The sequence below is a fragment of the Kogia breviceps genome, chromosome 7, assembly GCF_026419965.1.
Source record: "Kogia breviceps isolate mKogBre1 chromosome 7, mKogBre1 haplotype 1, whole genome shotgun sequence".
Lineage (NCBI taxonomy): Eukaryota > Metazoa > Chordata > Mammalia > Artiodactyla > Physeteridae > Kogia > Kogia breviceps.
The window spans coordinates 15356495-15380906 of NC_081316.1; the positions used below are offsets into that span (position 1 = coordinate 15356495).

Below are 24412 nucleotides of genomic sequence, written 5' to 3' on the forward strand. Positions count from 1 at the left end.
AGGGCAGGAGTCCTCTGCCTGGGAGGATGTGCCTGTGAATGAAGACACTTTAGTTGGTGGCCCCCAACCCCTACCCCAGAAGCCCAGCAGGCCCTTCCGAAGAGCCCCAGGAGAGACCAGCTACCTGGTCTGACAGAGGCAGTAGCAGCAGCAGAGACGCTGCCACTCAATCAGGACTCCTGACCCCCTTACCCCACGGGTGGGAACTGAGGCCCAGGGGCTGGAAGGGACTTGCTTGGGTCACTCAGTGGTTGCCTAGGTCCCTTCCTTTCTTCCTCAGAAGGGACGGGCTCGGGAGCACCCCGGGGCAGAGAGGCTGCAGGGGTCTGACCACCCGGGAGGCTCTTACCTGGGTGCCTGGCTGGCCCTCGGGGCGCGAGGAGGAAGTGGGCCACCCCGAGCCCAGCGCCTTTTGAGCTGTTGGCCCGGCCCCTGGCTGCAGTTAATGATTATCCTGCCGCCTGTCAATACCGATCACAAGTGAGGTTCAAAGGGCATGAAACCCTGGACTGTGCTCGGGCAGGGTGGGGCGGTTCCAGGAAGAATCGGACTGGGCCCCCCGCCTGCCCCTCCGCGTGGCATCAGACCCCAGCCATCAAAACCCCTCTCCCCCGTCACTGCGTGACCGTGGGCAGTGAGGACCCTGGGGTCCACCAGGACAAAACTTCTGCCCTGCTCACTCGGTGCCCAGATCTCCCTCACTGAGGAGGGGCCACCAGGCACACAAAAGGGGAGCTAGGGGGGCTTTGCTGACACCCCAGCATGGTGAGGGCTCTCTACGTCCATGCCTCTTAACCTGGGCCTCAGTTTCTTCACAGGCCCTCCCATCTCAGCCCAGTGCTACTGGGGAGCGGGGCGGGGAGGGGCATGATGAGAGCAGCCCTTTCTTCCTTGTTCACAAGAACCAGGGTACGGGGTGTTGGGAGAGGGGGTGGACAATAGCAATCTCCCCATCCCATGTAAGCTTCTGTGCAAACGTCACTGTCAGGATCCCTTCCAGCCAGAGTGCTGCCTCCAGCGCCCCTCCCCCTCCGGTGGCCTGGAGCTGGGACCCCAGGGCAGAGGTTCCAGTCACCTGAAAAGCTTCTCCTAGGGAAGGCAGCAGCAGCCTCCAGAAGGCCCAGCCTTCCAGGAACGGCAGCACTGACCCTCGTGGTCCCTGAGTCAGCTGGGCAGGGATTACCTGGAGGGACCTGAGGCTCAGAGACCAAGGGCGTGACCTCAGGTCACAAGGTCAGAGTCTGAGCCTCCCTGGGGCACTCCACAGCCCTACCCTTTACTCTGGTCCAGCGGTCCTCCCAGCGCAACTCACGCCCGGCCCGGGCCCCGGGTCGGGTAGGATCCTGAGCTCTTTCAGGCACAGGGCCAAGAAACGCGGTCTGGGTGAGGTGGGCTCCAAGGACCATTCCTCCTCCCCTCTCCACTCCGTGCCGGCCATGCCAGAAGTGGGGCCAGGGTGGTGCCCCCGGGAGAGTGGCGAGGAGCGCCCGGCGTAGCGGCAGGGTAGCCAAGGGAAGGAGCCCAGAGGTGGGCAGGTGACTGGGTTAGGCCAGGGGCGGTGGGTAGGGTGGTAGTGGACTGGTAACCTGCTGAGTGGGCGGAGGGGCTGTGGCAACCTCTGGTGGTGACGGGAGGTGCTGGGTGCAGAGATGGGGATGGGGCGAGTCAACGTCAAGGCTGAGGCTGGGGCAGTGCAGGTACACAGGATGAGGGGGCTGGCGGCGGGCAGTTTATTCCACTGCATGCAGACACTGACCCACACACTCAAGGAGCTTAAAAATACATTGAACCACAAGGTGTCCATTCCCCCATCTCCCCCGGAGACACAGAAAGACACTTGGCTGATCTGAGAGCCTCCACCCTGGAACAAGGCAGCAGTGTGGGCCCGGGTGATGGTGGGGGCAGCGTCCTTTCTCTCCAGAGGAAAAGTGCAGAGGCGGGGCCGAGGGCCCAGGCAGGGAGGCTCCGCTCTCACGGCGATTGGCAGCAGGCGGGCCAATCAGGGTCCTTCCCGGTCCAGCCCCTGAAGGCCTGGCCCATCCAGCTGTGGGCCCCAGCTCTCGGGAGGCGCGGGAGCAAGTGCCACCGGGCTGGCCAGGCGAGGCGGGCAGGCAGCGCCCTGGGGTCCCGGGTGCCGGGGCTCAGTCCCGGGCCTCGTCCAAACGCCACTTGAGGGCGTGGTCCTTGTGCGCGTCGGGGCGGATCTGGTTGCGCATCCCCCCCAGGAGGTTGGACGTGGCCTCTGTGGCTAGGATGAGGGGCTTCACCACCGTTGGGGGCAGCTGGCGGATCACGCCCCCCACAGCGCCTGTCAGCCCCTTCTGTTCATGGCCCCGAGAAGCCACCTCGCAGATGGTCTGAGCTGTATCCAGGATGCCCTGTGGAGGTTGGAGGTCAGTGCCGGGGTCTGTGGGGGAGGGGACGGGGGGTGGACGTGGGACGAATGGGAGCAGGGCTGGGCCTCGTTACCTCTCGCACTGTGTCGTAGGCCTTGGCCACGCCCTCCCGGAGGTCAGCCGGCTGCTGGCCCTTCCGCAGCCTTCGCACAGAGCGCTTGTCCTGCAGGGAGCGCGATATGGGCGCTGCTGGGGACAGGATGTCATACACCGTCTCGGCTGTGGCCTGGGGGAGCACGGCGGGCACCAGATGAGGAGAGGGGGCCTAAGCACCCACAACCGGGTGGGAGCCCACCCCGCCAAACCCTGCCTCCCCCGCATCCAGGCTGCTCCTGGGGTCCTGCCAAGCTCCCACCACCCAGGTCACGGGGCTGCAGGTGGACTGCATGCTTCCTGAGGGGACTCTCCTAATGCCCTCTGGACCCACACCCACCCCTCTCCTGTTGACCACCGCACCCGGCACCCTGCCCGTCTGCGGGGTGCCACAGACGCAGCCTGAACTCAGCGCACGGCCTTCCCCCTCCTGCTCCTTGCCAGCTCCAGGGGCGGCCCTGGCGGAAGCCTGGGTTCCCCTGACCCATCCCCACAGATCGCTAAGCCATCACTGAGTGTGACCCTCTGTCTGCTGGCTCCTCGGTTCTCTCGCCCCCAGTGTCACTCCTTCCCCCCCAACCTCCTCACCTGGCTGTGCTACACCCCAGCTTAATGCCCTGGGGGTGGCCCTCAGATGCCTGCTTAACCCTCCAGCCTCCTCTCTAGAGACCCTGCCCCCACCCCCCAGTGCATCTGCAAGCTCACTCCTCACCTCCGAGGACCGACCACAGACAGCCTCGCCTCCGAGGACTGGCCACAACACCTGCCTGTCGGCCGCTCTACTCAAGAACCCAGGGCACTCACCTGCAACTGCTCGCAGGATAACCCCCTGCCTTCCTGTCTGGGCCTGGCAATGCGTGAGGCCTCAATGAACCAGGGCCAGTCCCCGGGCCTCAGTTTCTTTGTCGGTGAACAGAGCCACCCCCCTTCCCTCCCCTTCAGGACACAGCCATGACCAGAGACCCAGTGGGCTCTAAAGCCTGGGGGCACTCACCCTCCCACATGGGAGCCACGGTGGGCCCCAAGGCAGTCACTCGGCCTCTTTTCTCCGTGACTGTTCCTCAAAAGATCCCTACCACGTTCTCAGATGGCCTACCCTCAGTAGAGCTTTGGGGATGGAATTGGGCGCCATGGAGCAGACCCGCCCTGCCCTGCATGGCCTGGGCGCTGGGGGCCCACTCACCTGGATAGCCTGCACCAGCCGGTTGCTGAGTTCTAAGGCGGCTGAAGCTGTGGAGGAGCCGAAGGAGGCAGCCCCCCGCTGCAGCCCCCGCATGAGGCGCCCATCCTTCCTGTACTGCTCGATGGGCAGCCACAGCAGGTCCCGGAACCCTTGGACTGGGGGGACGGGGTGGTCAGAGATGCCCAAGGCTGCCCCCACCTACCCTGCTGTGGGAGCTTTTCCACCTATCCCCAGTAGCGGCTTCTAGGCTGCCCAAGAGTACGGCATTTTCAAGAGCCCCCAAAGTCAGATACTCACAGAGCTGGACAACAGAGTGCATGGGGCCCACGCCCCCCAGCAAGCCAGGCAACTGGTTCTTTCGGATGTCCTGCAGCCACTCGTTGAGCGCATAGCCCAGCACCTTGTCCACACCCAGGAGCCTAGGAAGGGGAGAGAAGAGGAGGGTGGGGTGGGGCAGAGCCACACGCTGAGGGGGTCACAGGGCCAGGAGGACCCAAGGCACCCCAGCACTCCCCACAGCTCCACCCAGCCCCGTACGGAGGGATTGACTATGGCCATTTCACAGAGCACAAACTGAGGTCCCAGAGGGGTGATGTCTTGGCCAAGGCCACCGTCAGGAACGAAGGTGGCCCCGAGAGAGGCCTGGAGGCTCACCCATGCCGGCAACACAGCCGCTTTAGCTTCAGCTCGGAGCAGTTGAGCTGGGCCAGGCCTATGAGGAGGCCTGCGAAAGTGCCCTGGGGACGGAAGAGGGGTTGGAGTTTACATGATGGCAGCCAGGGACCCGCCCAGCTCACAGGAGCCACTAGAGGCTGACAGTAGCCGATGGTGCCTGGACACAGCCCTGGCCCCCTGGCCTCCAGAGAGCAGGCCACACCTGGGCAGAAAGGGGACCTGACAGCCCCGCTTACCACCTGGTCCATGGTGACGTGCTTGCCATGGTAATCCAGCCAAATGGGCACCTCGGACGTGAAGCGGAACTCCCTGGGTGAGGAGTGGGGAAAGGGGTCCTGTGGTCACTGGCCTGATCCCCTGCAGCCTGGCCCGGGGCCCCCAGCCCAAGGCCCTACCTGAAGTAGATGGGCTGCTGCTCAGCGGGGGAGGCGCCGTGTCTACCGCCTGCGGCCTCCTGGGAGCTGCTGGTCTCCACACCCTCGGGTTGCCCTTCCTGGGGGCCGCTGGGCTGGACTGCGGTCTCAGGGTGAGCTGGAGGAGAGGCGAGGGACAGACCAGGGATGGGCCCAGGCCTGGCTGTGAGGCCGCAGGCCCGGACCCGCCCCTCCCTGCCCAGCTGCTCACCTTCGGCGGAGGTCTCCGCCGGGACCACAGGGTTGATGCTGGCCGCCAGGCTGGTGAAGAAGTCCCTGAGGAAGAGCAGAGCATCCTGCCGGGGGAAGGCGCAGGTCAGGTTCAGAGGCCTGGAGGCAGTGGGCTCACCTCAGGCTCCGCCCCCACGCAGCCCACGCACCTGATCCACGTTGAGCCGCAGGGGCAGCAGTGAGACGCGGAGACAGCACTCGGGCCCCCCCAGGTTGGTCATGGGGGCCACGTGCAGCGCTTTGATCTTGAGCTGAAGGCAGAGGGTGAGCTCTGGGCACCCACCGGGCCTCAGGCCCCCGGCCCCCACTGCTCCCCGCGTCAGTCCTGCACATGCTGTTCCCTCAGCTAAGCCCACCTGAGCCCCGCCCCGCTCCCAGGCTCACAAACCACCGGGGTGTGATTGTGTACGTGCGCGTGTGCGCGCGCGAGCGTGCGCGTGTGCCCTGCTCAGGGTGGACCGTGCGGGCGTCCTGTACCATGTTGGAGTGGGTGCGCCGTGGCATCCGCTCACTCGTGTGTAAATACAGGAATTTGTTGATCTGGGAGGAGGCCAGCCGGTCTCGGACCTCGAGCTCCTGTACAATGAACACCTGGCGGGACAGCGGCTGCTCCTCCAGCTCCTCGCCGGGGGCCACGGGGCCTGGCTCTGCCGGGTACACCTCATGCTGGAAGCTTACCTGCGGGGTGGACGGAGGCCTGAGCGGCAGGCAGGGCTGGACAGGGAAGGGGGCTCACCCCAAGCCCCTCCCCTCCCGGCCCGATCTCAGTCCCACGGCGGCTGCCACCTGGACGCCTCCGCACAGCTGCGCCACGGGCACTTCAGACTCCCCACGGCCACGATGAACTCGGCTGCCTCCCGAGAATCCACCTGCCCCCAGTCCCCCAGCCTTCCCGTCACCCGAGTGGCACCCGTCCCCCCCCATCACCCTAAGTGCAAACGTTGGTTCGGTCCTCCCCCTGCGATCTCTGTATCCCCACGGCTGTCAGTTTTGCTTCCTGAGAACATCTCTCCAGTCCCTCCGCACTTCCGTCACCGCCACAGCTGCACCTGGTCTCGGAGCTGCCGTCACCCATCCCCTGCCCGGCCCCCCTACTCGCCCCCTCCAGTCCCTCTCCACCCACCCGGAAGGATCTTTGTAAAGCGTTTGCCCACCCACCTGGCGCCCTGCAAACTCCTCGCTGTGGCCTGGCGAGGCCGTGCTTCTCCCTCCAAAGCCCGCTCTTGGCCCTTGCCTTGCCCTGGAGTACACTGGCCTCTCTCCTGCCCCTGACAGGTCAAAGCCTCCCTCACCGGCGGGTCCTCGCCCCAGCCTTGTCTCCCTCACCCGGCGCTGGCACTGGCTCCCCGGCCCGTCGGGTGTCCAAGGAGCCCACTAAGACTAGATATACAGACGCTCAAATGTGATAAATGCTCTGAAGCACATCCCCCTGAGCCCCCTCGGCACAAGCGCCCTTACCAGCTCAGGGAGTGGGTCTGTGCGGGCTCACTCTCAGTAAGCGGCACTCGACCTGCACAATTTCTCAGGTCAGCCCGGCCTGCTCTCTCCCTCATGCACATTCAGTCCAGCAGCCCAGCCCGTGGTTCCTTCCACCGTCCCTCTAGTAAAAACCAAAACCATCCGTGGTCTACAGGGCCTTACGCGGCCTGGTCTGGGTTGGATCTCCGGCCTCATCTCCTGCTGCCCTCCTCCCTGCTCAGCTGCAGTCTCGCTGGCCTCCTTGCTGCTCCCGGAACACGCCAGGGATGCTCCCGGCTTGCGGCCTTCACGCTGTGCCCTCTGCCTGAAAACCTCCCACTGTGGCCTCACATCTTTGTGCAAACGGCACATTTTCACGAGGGCTTTCCGGCCCTCCCCGGCACTCCCTGTGCCCTCTCTGTTTACGTTCCCTGAGCATTTATCACATTTGAGCGTCTGTATATCTAGTCTTACTGGGCTCCCTCCACTATGATACAAGGGACAGGAAGGCAGCGTTTCTGTCTGCTTTGCTCATCGCTACATCCAGCATCTGGGACAGCATGGCAGCAGCGGACCTAGTACAGGACCAGGGGCCCGCGGGAGTTCCCGCGGGGTGAGTGCTAGCTGAGCAGCAGGGACGGGAGGGCCTGGCCCGGTGCCCCACCCCAGCTGGCCTCACCTTGCTGAGCTGGATCTCCATGAGGACATGGTGCTGCCTGCCACTGCCCCCCTGCGCACGCCAGGAGTTCTGGGGCCGGTTGGGGCCGGAGCAGCGAGAGGGGGAGCTCCTGGGGCCTGTGAGGCCTGCTCTTGCCCTGGGGAGAGGAACAAGGGACGAGCTGACTCGGGGGAAGCCCCTTTCCTCATTCCCTCCCATCAGAGCAGGACTTTCAGCCTGGGGCAAGAGACCCTCTCCTGGGAGGTGTAGGCGGGGCAAGGGAAGAGGAAGAGTTAAGGCCAGAAGGTGAGGATCTGGTTCAAGGTTACCAGCTGCTGAGGGTTAGAACTGGACCCCGGCCCGGGCCTCATCTCCTGGGGGCCCCACTGCCACAGCTGCCGCCTGCGCCCTCTCCTTCTCACCTGTGTCCGGGATGGGGGCCGAAGTCTCGGCCCCCATAGAGGTGCCAGACGAGGGAGACGTCACGCAGCGCCACACGGCTGCTTGGCACTGGGAAGTGGGCAGGTGCCCGCAGCAGGTCCGCGCTGCCCAGCGGCTGTGAGAAGTGCCCGTCCTGCACTATGATGGGGTCTGGATGCAGCTGTGTCACCACGGGCTCCCCATCTTGGGGCTGCGGGGAGGAGGCCAAGTGAACATAGGGGGCACAGAAGCTTTTCCCAGTCCAGGCCACCTGCTTCTCCCGCATCCTCACGGCTCTCTCCCCTTTTTCACAAAAGATATTCTCACGGACAATTATGCTGAGGAGCCTGAGTGCCTCTGGCTCCTGCCAGCCCTGTCAGGCCTTGCTTGCATGTGACAGTGAGTTCAGACAGCATTCCCGGTGGCACTTGGGGGCCAGGAGGCCGGCACCGTTGCAGCCAAGTGGCTCCCCCACTCTCCCGCTAACTGCCCTGCTCCCGCCCTTCCCCCTACCCTTGAACGTCACAGCCCCTCTGCCCAGGACGCCATGCCCATCACTTCCTCTGGAAATCCATCAGCTCCTTCAAAGCCCAGAGTGAGGGCTGCCTCCCCCGGGACCCAACCCCACTTCCCCACTGATACTGACCACCTCCTGCCTCTCTCACAGTGGGAGCTCTAGAAGGGCCCAGAACTGAGCCACCCTCTTCCAGGCCCCTGCCCAGCCGGCCCACCACACACCAATATGCCCAGGCCAGGAGCGTCAAGGATGCAAAACTCATCGCTGTCCAGAGTGTCTCCATCCCCCTCCTCTTCCTTCTCCTCTTCTTTGGCCTCTGAGTGGGACCCCAAGCTGCCAGGGGGGGCCCCAACCAGGGGCGAGGGGGGCTGAGCCCCACTCCGTTCGCCTGGGAATAGGTAGACCGACACTGGAGAGCCCTGAAAGAAGGGGCTCCCTGTGGGAGAGAAAGAGGCCGGTTTAGGGGGATGCCCGATGTGGGTGTCTGATTGTGTCTGCTGGCCCCAAAGCATCCTGAGCCCACCTGAAGCCTGGGCCAGCTCCCGCAGGCTACGCTCTGTGTCCAGGAGGGCGTCGGTCAGGTCCCGCTGGTTGATGAGGGCTGTCTCCACTGGGGGGCATGAGGGCAGGGAGGCAGGGCTCTCCGAGAGCTGGGCCAGGCAGGGGAGGACTGGTGAATGCGTGTCAGGAGGGAGGGGGGGCCCCAGGGCTCCCCCATCACCAGGTCCCTGGGGGCCATGGTGGGGAGGGGGCTGGGCAGAGCTCTGGTGGCCTGTACGGCCAGGCCTCACCTGTACCTTCTGGCCAGCTATCTCCGTGGGGCTGGGGGGCCGGGGAGGGGGGTGCAGGTCGCCCTCACTCATCACGTACTGGAGCAGGTTGACCAGCAGGGCGCAGGAGTCAGCACAGCTATGCACGTGCATCACATTGTTGGAGCAGCGCAGCTCGAAGAGTGGCTGGCTCTGTGGGGTTGGGGGCGGGTATCAGCCCGGGTTCTAGCCCCACTGGACTTAGACAGGACTGGCCCAGGTCTCCCCCGGGGCGGTCAGCCAACTACCCTTTGAACACATGGGCTAACTGAGCCTAGAGAGTAAAAGGGGCTTCGCCCAGGGCTGCCTGAGGAAGCAAGAGTGCACTCCCGTGTGAAGGACTTTGAGCGCCCAGTCTCCAGTGAGGCGGGGCCTGGGATCTCCCTTTTATAGATAAGGAAACTGGGGACCCAGAAAGGCTGACTCCTGAGGCCCTGCTTTTTCGTGGCTATAGCTGCCTTCTGCTGGCAGGGTTCATAAGGAGGGATGTCCACCAAAGGCCTGGCCCTTCCCAGGAGGGCCACTAACCACAGGGAAGGGCTGTCAGTGACTGGGATCTGAGCCCAGGCCCATGGAGCAGAAACAAAGAGATGGTGCGTGGGGAAAAGTGTTCCCCCGGTACCTGCTCTGGCTCTGGGGGACCCTGGGCGACAGCCATACTCACCAGTTTGTCCTCAGTGCTCCCCTTCCAGGTTTTGATCACGAGCTCCAGAAGGTCAACGTCCAAGACACACACATAATCTGAGGCAGAAGGCAGGAGAGGCTCCCGTTGCCTCCTCCCACCCAGCCCCTGGCCCCGCGGGGAGAATCTAGGGTTTGTCTGGGTGCAGCCCTCGTGTGCGTGCACATGTGCGGGGGCGCTGAGAACCTGGTCAGCAGCTGGGTGAGGACAGCGGGCTGCTCTGGGTATGGCCGGGGGCCACAGCCCCTTGGAGGGGAGGGAGCCCAGTCCAGGCCCTGCCCACCTCGCCGCAGATCCAGGGTCTCCATCTCACACTTGTCCGACAGGTACAAGGCGGAGTCGTCGAGGATGAACCTGGGGGGGAACGGGGCTGAGAAGGGCCGGGAGCCGCTGCAGGCGGCAGCTCCAAAGGAGCTGGCAGGGGTGGGGCTCGCTCACAGAGACGGGCAGAGGGGGCACCAACAAGGGGTCCCAAGCCCACAAGAGAAGACTAGTGCTGGGTCTTCTCTGGCCTCGGTGTTCTTGTTTGTGCAGTGGGGAGACTGGGCCTGGAGTCTTGTACCACAGGCCCAGACAACAGGCACTTGAGGCAACCGGGCAGCATTTCTCTTTCTCCAGAAACTTCCAGCTTCTCCACCTCACCTGGGCCTCAGAGCAGCCCTGGGAGGGAAATGTCCTGCTCTCCCGCTACAGCCTGCCTTGTTCTTTTAAAATAAGTCTTTATTTTAATGGCAACCTAACATAAGCTCCTTTCAAATATTTAAAAAATATAGCTAATCCCGAACTCTGAGAAAAGGGTCTTATACGGTCAGCCCTCCATATCTGCGGGTTCTGCTTCTGAGGATTCAACCAACTGCGGATCAAAAATATTTTTTAAAAAAATCCAGAAAGTTCCCAAAAGCAAAACTTGAATTTGTCATGTGCTGGCAACCACTTACATAGCATATACATTGTGTTGGGTATTATTAAGCAATCTAGAGACGATTTAAAGTATATGGGAGGGACTTCCCTGCTGGCACAGTGCTTAAGAATCCGCCTGCCAATGCAGTGAACACGGGTTCGAGCCCTGGTCCGGGAAGATCCCACATGCCACGCAGCAACTAAGCCCGTGTGCCACAACTACTGAACCTGCTCTCTAGAGCCCGTGAGCCACAACTACTGAGCCCGTGTGCCACAACTGATGAAGCCCGTGCACCTAGAGCCTGTGCTCCACAACAAGAGAAGCCACTGTAATGAGAAGCGCACCACAAAGAGTAGCCCCCTGTTCGCCGCAACTAGAGAAAGCCCGCGCGCAGCAACGAAGACCCAACGCAGCCAAAACTAAATTTAAAAAAAGAAAAAAAAGTATATGGGAGGATGTGCATGGGTTATATGCAAATATTGCACCCTTTTATATGTGACTTGAGCGCCCCTGGATTTTGGTATCCACGAGGGGTCCTGGAACCAGTCCCCTGTGGGATACCAAGGGACAACTGTACATCTCCATCCTGTCTTTTCTATGAAGCCACACAGAGATGCATACAAACACACCCCCAAAAATCTTAAAATATATATATATAGTTTTATATCTACATATAAATATTGTACCATGGCATATTTCCCTGTATTTTTCAATGTTATTCTTAAATTTGACTTTAATGGTTTAGTGGGCCACGTTTACTGACTGAGGTTGTTAATTTGGGGGCATTTAAGTTGTTTACAAGTTTTGACTATTTTAAATTATACTACAGAGGCATTATATTCTACCTTTCTTATCCTTCTGTCCTGAGGACAACCACCAGAAGTGAGATTATCAGGTCGGAGAGCTCGAACACCTTTAAGGCTCTGATTTGAAGGTCTGACTGACTCTGGGAAAGTGAATCCCAATCTTGTTCCCCAGGGAGGGATCACCTAAATGTCCAGAAAGGCTCAGACTGGCCTGAGGATATACAGCAGGTACACAGGACCCTGGGGGAGTGGTAGCTGCAGCCAACGGTGGGGTTGGATGGACGGGGCATTTGGGCGGGGGAGCTGCATACCTGAGCAGGAAGGTCGAGGTGTCCATGACGATGTTGCTGGAGAGGGTGAAGGTCTCAGCAGTGACAAGGACACGTACAGGGAGGTAGAGGGGCCTGGAGGGGTGGGTCACATTTGGGTTGGGGCAGCCTCCTGACACAGTGGCCCCAGTCCCCAGTCCCTAGCCCCCAGCCCCCTGAGCCCGGGTACCTGTAGTCCACGGCACAGGAGAACAGGTGTACGTGCAGGATGGTAATGACCGTTGGAGGCAGGTAGCCCAGCACTGGGTCATCCAGGACATCTAAGAACTCCAGCAGCTTTGGAGGCCAGAGTGAAAGGGACAGGGGGAGAAAAGGGGGCTTCTTTCTTCCTCAACCCCCCCCAACCCCAGCACAGCTCCCCAGCTGCTGCCCATCTGTCTGTCACACCCTTGCCCAGGGGCTCCACCCAGAAGTCGGCTCCAGTCCAAGGTCAGCTCTGGCCCAGCCCACACCCCCCATGACACCCTCCCTCACCTGGGAGTGCCAGCTCTGTTCTGGCAGGGCCATGGAGTGGCGCAGGGTGGCTCTGTGCAGCCTCAGTGTCACCAGGAACTCCTGCGGGCAGGGCACAGTCAGCAGGGCGGTAGCCCAGCCCTCCAGGCACCAGGGAGGCGGTGGCCCTGGCCAAACAGGTGGGCCAGGAGCAGGCGCGGCTGTACCTTGACGTTCCTGTGAGGGTCCAGTTGGATGCGCACCGCGGTGGACAGCATGTGGGGGCCCCGGCCCTGGCCTTTGCAGCCCACGCCTCCTTGCTCAGTCATCCCTTCCTCCGACGGGTAGATGGTTCGGGCCAGCTGGGCCGGAGGAGCAAAGGTGGGCAGCTCCAGGCGACTGGGCAGCAGGTAGTCATCCACAGCCGCTGAGGAGGCATCTGGTGAGCCCCCTGCCAAGCGGGCTCATCACCCACTCCACCCAGGGCGCACGTCCCTCCTGAAAGCCCAGCCCTGCCCATGTACCCGAGAGACCCCACGGCGACTGGCCCCCAGCCCTCACACCTCGGTGGTAGAGTGTCGCCTTTTCCGCTTCCAGGCAGAAGTAGCCGAGTCCCGGCTGGCCTCGGTACTGGGAGACGCTGAAGACGGTGCCTTGCTCCACGTCCAGCACCAGCTCCCCGTGCGTGGCCTCCAGCCGCTTCCCGCACTCGTCCTGCAGGCAGCATGTGGCTCGGCCTCACCGGCTACACTCAGCAGCCTCCACACCCTCAGGGGTGAGGGCGCCTCTCGGAGCGCGGGCCTGACTAGGGTCGGCTCCAGCCTCTACCCAGAGCGCTGGAGGTCTGGAGCAGCACCTTCTCTTTTGCCAGCGGGGACGGGTCATCCCTGCCCTGTCTACCTCTGAGCAACAGATGCTGCCCGTTCGGACCCCTGGCATGGTACTGTATGTACAGCAGGTGCTAGTAAGTGGCTGACGGGGTGTGATGGGAGGGGTGGGGGGGCATGGGTGGGTCAGTGAGTGGCAGGTGGGTGCTACTGGCTGGACAGGCCGCACTCGGCCCCCACTGGGGCCTCTTGTCTCCCACATTCCCCCCTTGGAACTGCTCACACCGGCCTTGTTCTCCTGCCAGTGGAGGCTCAGGAGTCAGGGGCTCACCTCCCCTTGGGCTGTGCTCACCTTGGTCTCACAGTGGGCCGTGATCCGACCCTTTAGCACCGTCACCAGTGTAGAGAAGGTGCTCTGGGAGTGAGGGCTCTGGGACTCAGGGGCAAGGCGCTGGGGGGTGCCTGATGCCCCCACTGAGAAGTGGGTGTCCTCGTCGTCCGAGTCCGAGTCTGGCGGGAGAACAAGGAGCCGAGTGGGAAGGAGACCTGGGAGGGCTGCCCCGGCCCCAAGGCCCCACCAGGGCACCCCTCCTACCCAGCTTGAAGGCAGACTTGCACATCTTGAAGCTGTCGTGCCAGAAGCCCGAGGCATCGGGGAGGCGAGTGGGGCAAGTGCCAGGGGTGGGGGTGGGAAGCAGATCCGCGGGCTCCCACATGAGCAGGTCGTTGTTGATCCTGAGAGGGCAGTTGGACCACGGCGGTGAGGGAGGCCCGGCCCAGCCCCTTGCCACCCCCTGCCCTGCCCACGTCGCCACCTGTTGTAGAGGCTCTCGTAGACCTCCTTGCTGGGCAGGAAGATGTGGGCGCCGGGCAGGACCACTTCCAGGCTGCAGCGGGACAGCGCCAGGGCCCGGCTCTGAAAGGCCCTCATTTCCTCAGGGTCTCCAGGAATCACCATCTAGGTGTGGGAGCAGGGAAGGGGATGCGAGAGATGTCAGGGCCTGCTGCCGGCCTTCGAATCAGACCCAGGTCTGCTTCCTGAACTCCTATCATTCATTCATTATGAGCCCTTCTCTGCTGGGATGTATGACAGCCATCTTGTCTGAGGCGCTGATTGCATGCAAACCCTGCTCCGAGGGCCTCGTTTATGTTAACCCCTTTATCCTCACGACAGGCCCATGAGACAGGTCATTATATGCGCTTTCCAGATGAGGATACTCACCTGTAGGTAACTCTCCAAGAGGTTAGACAACTTCCCCCGATGACACAGCCACTGAGTGCCAGAGGCTGGATTCGAACCCAGGTCGTTTGGCCCGGAGGCCAGGCCCCTACCTCTCACTCAACCCTCATCACCTTCAGAGAAGAGGATCCTGAGGCGCAAACGTACCCTGCTGATAAACGGCTGATGGGACGGGGTCGTGATCTTCCCCACCGAGGGCCCATGTCCCCTAGGTGCTGCCCTCACTCTTGGGCCCCCTGAGACTCCCCACTGACCAGAGACAATGGAAGAAATGAAATTCTCACTGGTGCTGGTTCACTTTTTCTGGTGCCCCATGTGGTCTTGATCCCCTGACCCAGAGCCACCAAGTGGCTCCCGTGAGACCCAAAAGGCCCTGGACCTCACCTCTTCTGTCTCGTACATGGTTCTTTTGGAGGAGAAGGGTGAGGGCTCAGGCTCCCGAAGCTCGCACAGATTCTCGGCCGACAACTCCAGCTCCTCTCCCTTCTCCAGGGTCACTTCCCACTGTGCGCTGAGCTGGGGGTTCAGGGTCACCACTGCCCTGCCAGGGCACAGGCCTGTCACTGGCCTGCAGGCCCCCAGCCCCGGTCCCAGGTGGCCTCCCACTGCCCTCGGTAGCAAAGCCCTCCTCTCCCGTCTGCTCCTCCCAGAGCCCCAACTTACTGGGGCAGGAAGTACTTGTGCCCAGGGCTCTTGGGATCCAGGGCTTTGGAGACCCGCAGGCAGGGGACAGGTGGCTTCTCTCCGTCTTCGTAGGTGACTGGACGGGATGGGGAGGGGCGGGGGGTTGTCACTGCCACCTTTCCCCATTTCTTCCTCGAGGCCAGGTGGGTCAGTGGGGGCCTGGAGCCCCCCCACGACAACTGTGTTTTATTGTGTACAGACCTGTGCCCTCCCTCGTGCCCACAGTCTGCGGCGGCCCAGGGATAAACGGCCCACTCTGCCCGCTGCCCAGAGGAGCCCAGGGATACGCAATGCTGGTGCCTCACAAAGCAGATGAGGTCTGGGCCAGGGTCTGCCCCCATCGTGACCCAGCCTCTTCCGTGGCCCCACGCCCACCTCTCCTAGAGGCCTGAGCCCCCTGCCCAAGGGGCTGTCTCCCGGGGGGGCTCTTACCATGGAGGTCGGAGCAGGTGAGCTCCAGGCGGGTGGGGGCTGTGGGGCCAGGCCCACTGCTCAGCTGTGACCGGAACTGGGGCTCAGTCAGCTCCAGGCGCAGCTGCTCGGCCCGCACGGCCCCGCCCACCCAGGGGTCCCGCTCCGGCCGCAGGTCAGCAATGGGGAAGCGCAGCTGCAGTGTGGCCCGGGGTGCCGAGAGCCGCACCACTGCGTGCTGCTCGGCTGCCGGCGGGGGCTCTGTCTGTGGGGGGGGGGGGGTGGTCAGAGCTGCCGCTAGCCCCCCCGCCCCCCCCCCCCCCAACTGTGGCCAAGAGCCAGAGGGCCCCCGGCCTGCTCTCCACCCCGGCTGCGCATCTCACCAGCAGGCCAGCCGGCTGCTCGGGAGGGGGTGTGGTGGCCTGGTGCAGCAGGGCAGCGAGCCGGTCCAGGGCCCCCAGCTCCACATCTGCCTGGAAGTCGGCCAGGTCCAGGGCCAGTTCTGAGTGACAATGGCAGGCAGCTGGGCGCCGGGGCCGGCTCTGAGGGCGAGGGTGCTCAGGTCAGTGAGGGCTGTGGGGTGGGTGAGGGCAGGATGGGCAGGGTTCCCCTTGAGCAAAACCAGAAAGGACACAGAGCCCTCCCAAGCCGTGAGGAGAAGAGCTTGGGTGAGGAACCCAGGAGGGGGTGGGGAGACCTTCACCGCCTGCTCGGGGCAGACGGCCATGCTCATTTAACGAAAAGCACCCAGTACTTACCACCCCCAGCCCTGGGGGCTGGCAGGGGTTTGCCAAGATGAGCCAGGAGAGGGGCTAAGAGAATGGCATGCATAGGCCTTGGAAGTACTCAAGGGCTCCGGGATAGGGAGGTGTGCTCTGGTTTGAGCACAGGTAAGGGGGGTGGAGGGTGGGAGCAGGGAGGCACCAGGGGAGGCCGGTGGGGGGCAATGCACCATGGGAAACAGCCAAGGGCCCCGGGCCTGGAGCAGGGTGGGTTACCTTGGGCAGCCGGCGCAGGGTCTGCGTGTGGTGCAGGTGGGCACAAGGCTGAGCCGAGGCCTGGGACCGCAGGCTGCTGGGGAAGCTCAGGACCTGGGACGGGACGGGGAAGACGACAGGCTCAGGCCGAGCCCCCAAGCCCACCCTCACCTCTAGGCCCTGCCGTGCACACACTGGCTCTCAGCCCTCACCTCTGTGTACTCGGGCTCCGAGGTGCCCCTGGGCCACAGACACTCCAGCACCTCCAGCTGCCCGAAGTGCACTTCCGTGCTGGTGATCCGCCGGCCCCTGCTCGTCCTCAGCTCCCAGGAAAGCTGTACGGCGGCACCCGTTAGCCTACGGGGAAGAAGCTGGGCATCAGAAGGCGGCTGAGCTCCCGGGGCTCAGGGAGTCCCCTCTAGTTCAGGCCCGCCTTGGGCTTGTACCGGACATGGCTACAGGGACAGGCCCTCTGGAAGTGCGGTCGGAGACGGCAGAAGTCATGGGAGCCGAAGGACCCGTCCTTGGTGGCATCGAACTCCGCAAAAAAGCGGGTGGTGAGGTCAGGTGGTCCGGAAGACGGGGCAGATGTCTGAAGCAAGGTCAGGGTCACACCCCCCAAGGTCATCTTCAGCAGCGAGTCGGGGCGCAGGGTGTTTGAGGGGGGTGCAGGGGCTGTCTTGCCTGAGAGGACAAAGGCTTCACCAGAGGCTCCCCAGAGTTCATGGGCAGCCCAGGTAAAGGGACAGTCAGGCACTGGGCTAGGGGCCAGGAGAAGCCCTGGCCTAGCTGGACGGTGACTCTGGCCAGGGGCTTGGCCAGGCATGGGTGACGCGAAGGCTTACTACGCCAGACACGGAGTCCAAGCTCAGTTCAACCCGCTCAAGGAAGCTGGAAGAACTGGAGGTGACGAAGCACTTACTCAGTACCTGACACATGCGATCTCTCAATAAACATCAGCCCAAACGTGCAGCCTGGCAGGGTCAGATCTTATCCCTTTTTTATGGAAGGGGAAACTGAGTTTAAGTGCTTGGCCCAAGGTCTCTAACTCCGAAACCCAGGTTCTGTCCATCGCATCGCCACCTCCCTTGAGCGTTCCCACGGAACCAAGTCACCAACGGTGGGCCTCCAGGCAGTGCTGGAGGCCTCCCGCATGCACGTAGCAAAGACGACACCAGCACCAAGCCTTCTTCCAGCTCTTCCTGCCCCTGGAGGACTCACCGGTTGGGGGACCCTGAGCAGAGAGCCGGCGGGAGGCCATGTTGCTGTGCACAGAGGTGCCCAGGTCTACGTCGGAGAGGGAGAGCTCAGACAGAGCTGAGGCCACACTGCTTGTGAGGCCCGCCATGGAGAAGAAGAGGTCTGTGGGCCAGATGAAGGGGGTCAGAGAAGGCCGGGCTCAGCCCCCTGACTCCTGTGCCCACAGTAGACACCCCGCCAATTGCTGGCTCTGGCTCCACACCCACCAGTGCTCTCCAAGTTGACAAGGGGGTTCGAAAGGGCGTCTGAGCTGAGGGGCTCAGCTACATTCCCCGCCTGTAGCTGCTGATTCAGATCCTGTTCAATCAGCCACAGATCTTCAGCACCTAGTGGGCGGCTCTTGTTCAGCTTGTCGACCAGGCCCTCGGGGTCTACGGGGGAGGACACTTCCTTGTGTCAGTCCAGTCAGGCCGGTGCCTTCCCAGCCATCCCACTCCCTGGACCGCCCAGAGGCCTCACCTGCAAGGCTCAGTGCGCCAAGCAGTTCCTGAAGCTGCTGGAGCTGCCGTGGGGTCAGCAGCAGGTGCAGGGAGCCCAGCTGCCCACACACCTCCAGCTGGGGGTGGAGGAAGCAACCATGGAGCCTACAGCAGCCACTGCCACCACCCACGTGCCCTCACCCTGAGGAGGCAGGACGCCGGTCGCCAGGCTAAGCTCTGCCACCAACTAGCTGTGTGACCCTGGCTCCAACGTGACCACTCGGAGCCTCAGTTTCTCCACTTGCCTAGAAGGCAGTAATTTCCCCCACTCAACAACCCCGCTCCGTCCCAGGGAAGATCAGCATTGCTGAGGAGGATTCGGGCCTGGAGACCCACCTTGGGGCCTGGGAAGGCCTCATTTTGCTTCAATTTCACTGTCAGCTCCAGGCACCCTGAGCAGCTGCCAATCTGCAAGGGAGGCTCTGGGGGTCCTTCCTGGGAGACAAGAAGACATGGGAGGGGAGGGATTGAAAAGATGCAGCCAAAGACGGTCAGAAGGGAGGGAGAGGGGCAGATGGCTCAAGGGTCAGAGAGGACAGGGATTAGAAGGAGAAAGAGACTGTGAGGACCAGCGTCGGCCCACCTGTGGGCAGAGCTCCTCAAAGTGCAGGCGGACCCCCGCCAGCTGCAGCAGCTTGTGGAGGAAGGCAGGGGGCTGGTGCACATCCACTGGCGGTGCCTGGCTTGGGTCTCGCACGGCCTCATCGCAGTACTCTAGTCTGGGGAGTGTAGGATCAGCTCCTGCCCAGGCCACCCTCTCCCCACACAGCATTCTGTTCTAAGAGTCTGGGGTCAGTGAAGTCTGGCCTGCAGAGCCGTCCCATCATAGCCAGGCCATCCTGGACCTCCGCGGCCATTGTTCCTCAGACCCTCAGCGTGTCACCTGATCCCAGGGGCCCAGCCACCCTGGGCCTCTACCACTTGGCCCCGGACGCCACTCCAGGCTCACAACACAGTTCGCTGCCCCCTGCCCCGGCCACAGCCCAGGCCCACCCAGACTTGCCCTGACGCTTCCCAGGAGCCCAGGCTGGGGGTGCAGGCGGGGCCAGGGCCACTCAGCAGCCCCTCACTCTCCCTCCTCCTCCCGCCATCCCCCCCGCTCAGTCTGCCCCTACCTTTGCACGTGGGCTTCCACCGCCACGCCACGCTCCCCATCACCGGGAGAGTGCTCCACCCTCACGACGGTATCCAAGAAGGTCACCTTGATCCTTCGCAGCACTGAGGGGTGGGGAGGGGTCTCAGGTCAGGCAGAGCCGCAAGGGCCAGACAGAGTTTCCCTGTCAGGCGGCAGAGTGCTGTCTGAGGCCTTTGCCCTGAGGGCCACAGAGGGGCACAGTGGCTGGGCGGGGCCTGCTCACCAGTCTCAATGGTCTGGGCAAACATCTCCAGTCCTTCCAGGGGCTGTGGTGGCTCAGAGGGCTCGGGCAGCCCATCCCGCAGGCACTCCTGGGCCAGTTGCATGCTCGTGGTCATGCACGAGGCCCAGCTCTGTGAGTCGGCAGCCCCCGGCCCTGCAGGTAGGAAGGGGGTCTCAGGGCCGGCAGGCCCAGTCAGCTCCTGGGTGCCCAGGCCCACTCGCACCGCCTGCTCGCCCACCCCCACCCCCACCCGCACCCCAGCTTTGCTCTGCCCTCACCCGGGCCCTGGCGGGGCTGTAAGGTGAGCTGGAGGCCTGACACGTGCACGGTGCAGTGGTCGGTGAGCAGTGCGGCCCAGGGCACGGCCACCTCGATAGAGCCCACGAAGCCTTCCACCAGCTCCAGTGGCGACTCCATGGACTCCAGCACCTCATTCACAGACTGCAAGCAGGCAGGAGACAAGGCCAGCTCAGGGAGGCCCCAGACCCAGCCGTCTCCCTGGCTGCTGCACTCCTTGCCTGGCTGTTCCACCTTGGAGAGCACCTTCGCTCCCCCTGTCCGTCCACACGCTACTTACAAAATCCTACCTTTGCTCAGCTGATCCCTGCTCTTGGCCTAACTGAGCCCTACTCTTGGCCCGCCCTCTTACCGTATAGTCCAATGTGCCCAGTCTTCCAAACCAGAGGAGGGGAGAGCTGAAGGACACAGAGGAGGGAGCCAAGCAGAGGGGACGGAAGGTAGGGTTTCAGGCATGGGCATAGCACATGCAAAGGCCTGGCAGAGAGAACAGCAGCAGCCCACATTTATCTGGGCGAGCGTGGAGTTTAAGGGGAGTGTCCAGGAGAGGCAGGCAGGGGGCTGACCTGAGCTGGAGGGGGCCCCCCAGCTCCAAACACTTGGGGTAGCTATACTCTCTGAGGCACAGGCTAGAGCCCCTGGTTACAAATAGGGGAGCAGCCCCTGCACCAGTCTGGGAGCTTCCCTGAGGGCAGGAGCCCACCTGCCTTCTCTGTGTGACTCCAGGTGCTCTGTGTGGCGCCACCCAGAGAGGGCCTCAGTAAACACTTGTTGAATCCGTGAATGAAATACACGGCAGAGCTAGAAGGCCCACAGATATCACGTGCAAATTCCTCACCTACAGATCCACAGATGGGGAAACTTGAGGCCTAAAGAGAAGGGACTAGCCTAGTCATCCAGTGTACTACGGAAAGTGAGACTGAGGCCCAGGCACTTGGCTTCTTTGGGGGTCTGCAAGGGAGGGGCTGCAGGCCTGGCAGCCTGGAGAAGGGCGGGCATATTGGGAAAGCACTTGCATTCCACCAGGGCCCAACTCCTCCCTGGAGGCCAGGCAGGAAAGCAGCCTAGCTAGGAGCCAATTCAAATCCCCAACCAGAGGGCAGGGCGGGTGGAAGTATAGAAAGGCAGCCTAGAGGTCTGGGCCAGCCTAAGAGACTGAAGTCAGAGGTCAGAAAAGGTCTCCCGCACTGGGATTCACAGGCAAGAGGTGCCACCAAGTCTGGGCTCAGGGGTCTCTGCCTATACCCTACGTTTGCTCAGGAAGACCTGGTCTACCCTAAAGTCCAGCTTTTCCTGCCCAGACTGTATCGAGGCCAGGCACCCTGTCTGCTCCCCCCAGAAAACTGAGAAGCCCCTGTCCCCATGCCCACCCCTGTTGCTCTGGACTGGAGGGTTGACCCAGTGCCAGCCCTGGTCTGGCGCCTCTAACTGGTGGCTCCTTTGCAACTTCCCAGGTCAGCTGAACCGCGAGACACAGCTCCTCACTGCCCCCAGCAGCAGGCCTCTGACCCAGAGCTTACTCCTCTCCGCTTCCCCAGCATCTCTCTCCTCTCTGCCTAAGGCCAGATCTCTCCACCTTTCCTCAAGGGCTTTCCTCTAGGTGGGGATGTTGATGCCCAAGCTCCTCCCCAAACACCCATTCAGTCCATCCCACTCTCCTAAAAGCAGGAAGTAGGCAGCGATGGCAGTCACACAACGTGTTGATCAACAGGGGTGCTGACGCGGTTGTTGACATCCATATCCGGAGATGAACGCCACCCACCGAGCCAGGGTCGTGGGGTCAGGAGGTCAGGGCACCTTTCCCACAGGTGCCCACAGCAGGGCCCTGAACCCCTGCCAGACTTCCCTAACCAGCTGTATGCCCCAACTCTGTCACTTCTCTGGCCTGGTCCCACCAGAGCCCCCTAGTTTCCGAGGTTCCTCCTCACCCTCTCCTTAGCCCCTTGGCACCACGCTCAACTCAGGCCCCCAATTTGATACACTAATTCTGGCATTCTCCAGACAAGTGACATTCTGCTCCCCAGCTTCAGTTTCTCCTCCTGTGAAGTAGAGGCAGGGGCCCCTTCTGTCCAGCTTCTGGCTCTGGAGGCGATCAGCTGACCCCTGGAAAGGGCCGGACGCCCAAGGCCTCTCCACTCCGGTGCCTGGTCCCCTAGTCCGACCCTTTCGCAGGGAGCCTCAGGATGCTGCTCCCCCCAGTCCGACCCTTCCAGGGCTCGGGCCTGGATCCTCACCCAGATCTCCAGGTGTATATCCCGCAGGACAACGCTGCCCTTGTACAGATCGAGGCTGAGCTGGTCCAGGCTGAGGTGCTCCTGGAAGAAGTGACCCAAGTAGTGGTGCAGCAAGTAGCGGCAGACCCGCTCTTTCACACAGTTCGACCACGGCCATAGCCATCGTGACATCTCGGAGACCGCCGGGCCCGGGCCGCCTCCACTCGCCGCCCGCCGGCGTTCCCCGTCCGGTTGCGCCGTTCACTAGAGCCCCCGGCTCACCCCGCCGCCTCTCTTAACGCCAGGCCGCACCCCCGGACTCCTGACCACGCCCCCCAACGCTCACTGCCATTGGCCACTGCAAAGGGCAAGGCCTACTGATTGGCTGCGGGGGCGGAGCCTGCAGGCGCGAAAAAGGGACCGGGTAAGATATAGGGCTCCCAATATTAATTTACGCTTGCGTATAAATTCTGTGTGGGAGGACCTTTAACCTCTCTCCTACGGGCTCCGGGAAGGCTGTTGCTTGAGGTGCCAGCCCCTCAAAGGAATGCGCATGTGCTGACTCGTCCAACTAGTACTTGAGGTAGTTGGCGAGGATTTAAAGGGACAGTGTCCCATTAAACTTCGTAAAAAGCTTTCCAGAGGCATACTTAGTGTGAGCCCAGTACGCATCTCTAGAAACGATTAAGTGAAAACATTTGCATTTTACAAAACGCTTAACCTTCCGCTATCTCATTCAACCCCCACAGCAACCTCTAAGGTGGAGATTATTGTCACCATTTTACAGATAAGGAAACAGATTTATAAAGGTTGCTGTGAGTCCACCGTGAAGGAGGTCTCACCTGGAATGCTTGACCGGAGATTAACTGATCTTCCCTTCTCTCTGTTTGGTCAGGCCTCCAGCCCCTCCCTGTAATAATAATAATAATGGTTTTTAATATCTCTAATCCTAGAATTCAATAAAGAATGGATTCTAACCCCCTTGAGCAGAGGTTTATTGTTTTGCACAGCCCTTGAGCTAGGAATGTGTTTTTTTAAATTAATTAATTAATTTATTTATTTATTTTGGCTGCCCTGGGTCTTGGTAGGGGCACATGTGATCTTCATTGTGGCATGCGGACTTCTTAGTTGCAGCACGTGGACTCTTTAGTTGCGGCATGCGAACTCTTAGTTGTGGCATGCATGCAGGATCTATTTCCCCAACCAGGGATTGAACCCGGGCCCCCTGCATTGGGAGTGTGGAGTCTTATCCACTGGACCACCAGGGAAGCCCCCTAAGAATGGTTTTTACATATTCGAATTGTTGGGAAAAAAATCAAAAGAAGAATATGATTTCATAACGTGAAAATCATATGAAGTTCACAGTGTGTCCACAAATAAAGTTTTAGTAGAAGACAGCCATGCTCATTTGATTAAGTACTCTCTAGGGCTGCTTTCTTGCTATAGCAGAGTTGAGTACTTGAAACAGAGGCCTGCAAAGCCTAAAATATTTATTTTCTGGCCCTTTATAGGAAAAGTTTGCCCACTCCTGCTCTACAGGTTTAGTCACACAAGCTCCCTTACATCGTGATGACTTAGGAGATACCCACAGGTAATTATAATTCCATCTTAGCCTTACTAGGGAGATGGACTCTACTGCAATCTAAAGCCAAAAGTTGGCCGGAAGCAAGGGCAACCACCCTGGCCTGAGGGTCAGGGATCTGGATTCCAGTCCCAGCTCTGTGTGACCTCAGGCAAGTCACTGCTCCTATTGGTGAGACTGTTTTATCCCCCTTAGCCTGGGGTTGGGTTAGTAGGCTGGACGGCTCATTACCTGGAAGGGACTGAAGAACAGCCTCTGAGAGAATTGTGGGAAATACTAGGAAGCCCCCATTCTAGGAGACTGGCTAATAAGATAGCTGCTCAGAAAATGCCTGTGGAATGAATCAAGAGGTCTGCCTGACCCCCATGACAGGCCAGTGGCAGAGCTGTGTTCATCGAGTGTTCGTTAAATTAATAAAAAAAATAATAGGCACCATGAATTGAGCCCATGTGATGTCCTGGACCTGGGCTTGTCACTTTACATGCATGACTTCATCTGCTCTTCACCACACAGGCTCATGAGGGAGGCACTGTTGCAGCAGAAATAGAAATGAAGTTTTCCCTCTCCTGAGACCAAGGTAAATAAAGGCAACAGTGAACAGGCTAGAGAAGAAACATAACCTGGCCTGAAAGAGTGAGTCAATCCTATTTTTATTTTAACTGTTACTAAACTGTAATGTCTGTAGTTAAATTTGCCCTTCACAAAGCTAACCTGTCACCACTGATCCTGTGTAATTTACATTCTGCACCTGGTATTTGCTCCCCCTATAATCTCTAGTAGCAAAGCACCCCTTGTAGCTGTTTGCATTTCAGAAAGGAGGTCCCAGACCAATAACCCAGAGACTAACGGACCCAATTACCGGCTTGCCTGACTCCAGCAGTGACTGGTTTGAAATAATGCAAGAAGAATGCAAGACATTCACGATTTTGATCCTTGTCACTTACTTCGGACTGCGAACTTCCCTGTAAGGATCCCTGTAATTCCCCAGGAAGGGGGGCACAGTTCTTGAGGTACTACTGTGTCTTCCCTTTGCCTGGCAAAGAAAACTTAAAAAGCCTCTCTATTTCTTACCTTCCAAATC

At 61.1% G+C, this 24412-nt stretch overlaps 1 protein-coding gene across 2 annotated transcripts; it reads right to left on the minus strand.

The window, feature by feature from the left end:
* Positions 1-1707: 1707 nt before the first annotated feature.
* On the minus strand, positions 1708-22300 carry ATG2A (autophagy related 2A). Of its 2 annotated transcripts, none has more exons than XM_059069201.2 (41): positions 21771-22300; positions 19518-19680; positions 19240-19392; positions 18997-19099; positions 18465-18600; positions 18218-18316; positions 17862-17958; positions 17609-17773; positions 17364-17504; positions 16589-16826; positions 16355-16499; positions 16164-16256; positions 15549-15707; positions 15187-15430; positions 14734-14830; positions 14455-14611; positions 13646-13788; positions 13426-13565; positions 13183-13340; positions 12567-12717; positions 12231-12430; positions 12046-12126; positions 11741-11847; positions 11554-11646; positions 9819-9889; positions 9518-9594; positions 8836-9006; positions 8568-8694; positions 8266-8480; positions 7530-7738; positions 7129-7264; positions 5469-5669; positions 5141-5242; positions 4972-5056; positions 4743-4878; positions 4584-4656; positions 4327-4409; positions 3970-4091; positions 3673-3827; positions 2470-2622; positions 1708-2378 (listed from the first exon to the last, which is right to left on the minus strand). In XM_059069201.2, the coding sequence occupies exons 1-41, from the start codon at positions 21939-21941 to the stop codon at positions 2142-2144; spliced, it is 5787 nt and encodes a 1928-aa protein (XP_058925184.1). In that variant the 5' UTR covers positions 21942-22300; the 3' UTR covers positions 1708-2141. The 2 variants fall into 2 exon arrangements, with proteins under 2 accessions (XP_058925184.1, XP_066893646.1); XM_067037545.1 differs by having other exon boundaries at positions 8842-9006; positions 21771-22028.
* Positions 22301-24412: the final 2112 nt, after the last annotated feature.

Excerpts from the sequence above, each read along its gene's own strand:
- ATG2A (XM_059069201.2), bottom strand. The coding sequence starts at position 21,941 with ATGTCACGATGGCTATGGCCGTGGTCGAACTGTGTGAAAGAGCGGGTC. Across the intron at positions 7,739-8,265 it reads CTCCTGGCCTGGGCATATTG|CCCCAAGATGGGGAGCCCGT; the intron begins GTGTGTGGTGGG and ends TCCTCCCCGCAG. Across the intron at positions 7,265-7,529 it reads GGCCCCCATCCCGGACACAG|GGCAAGAGCAGGCCTCACAG; the intron begins GTGAGAAGGAGA and ends TCCTCTCCCCAG.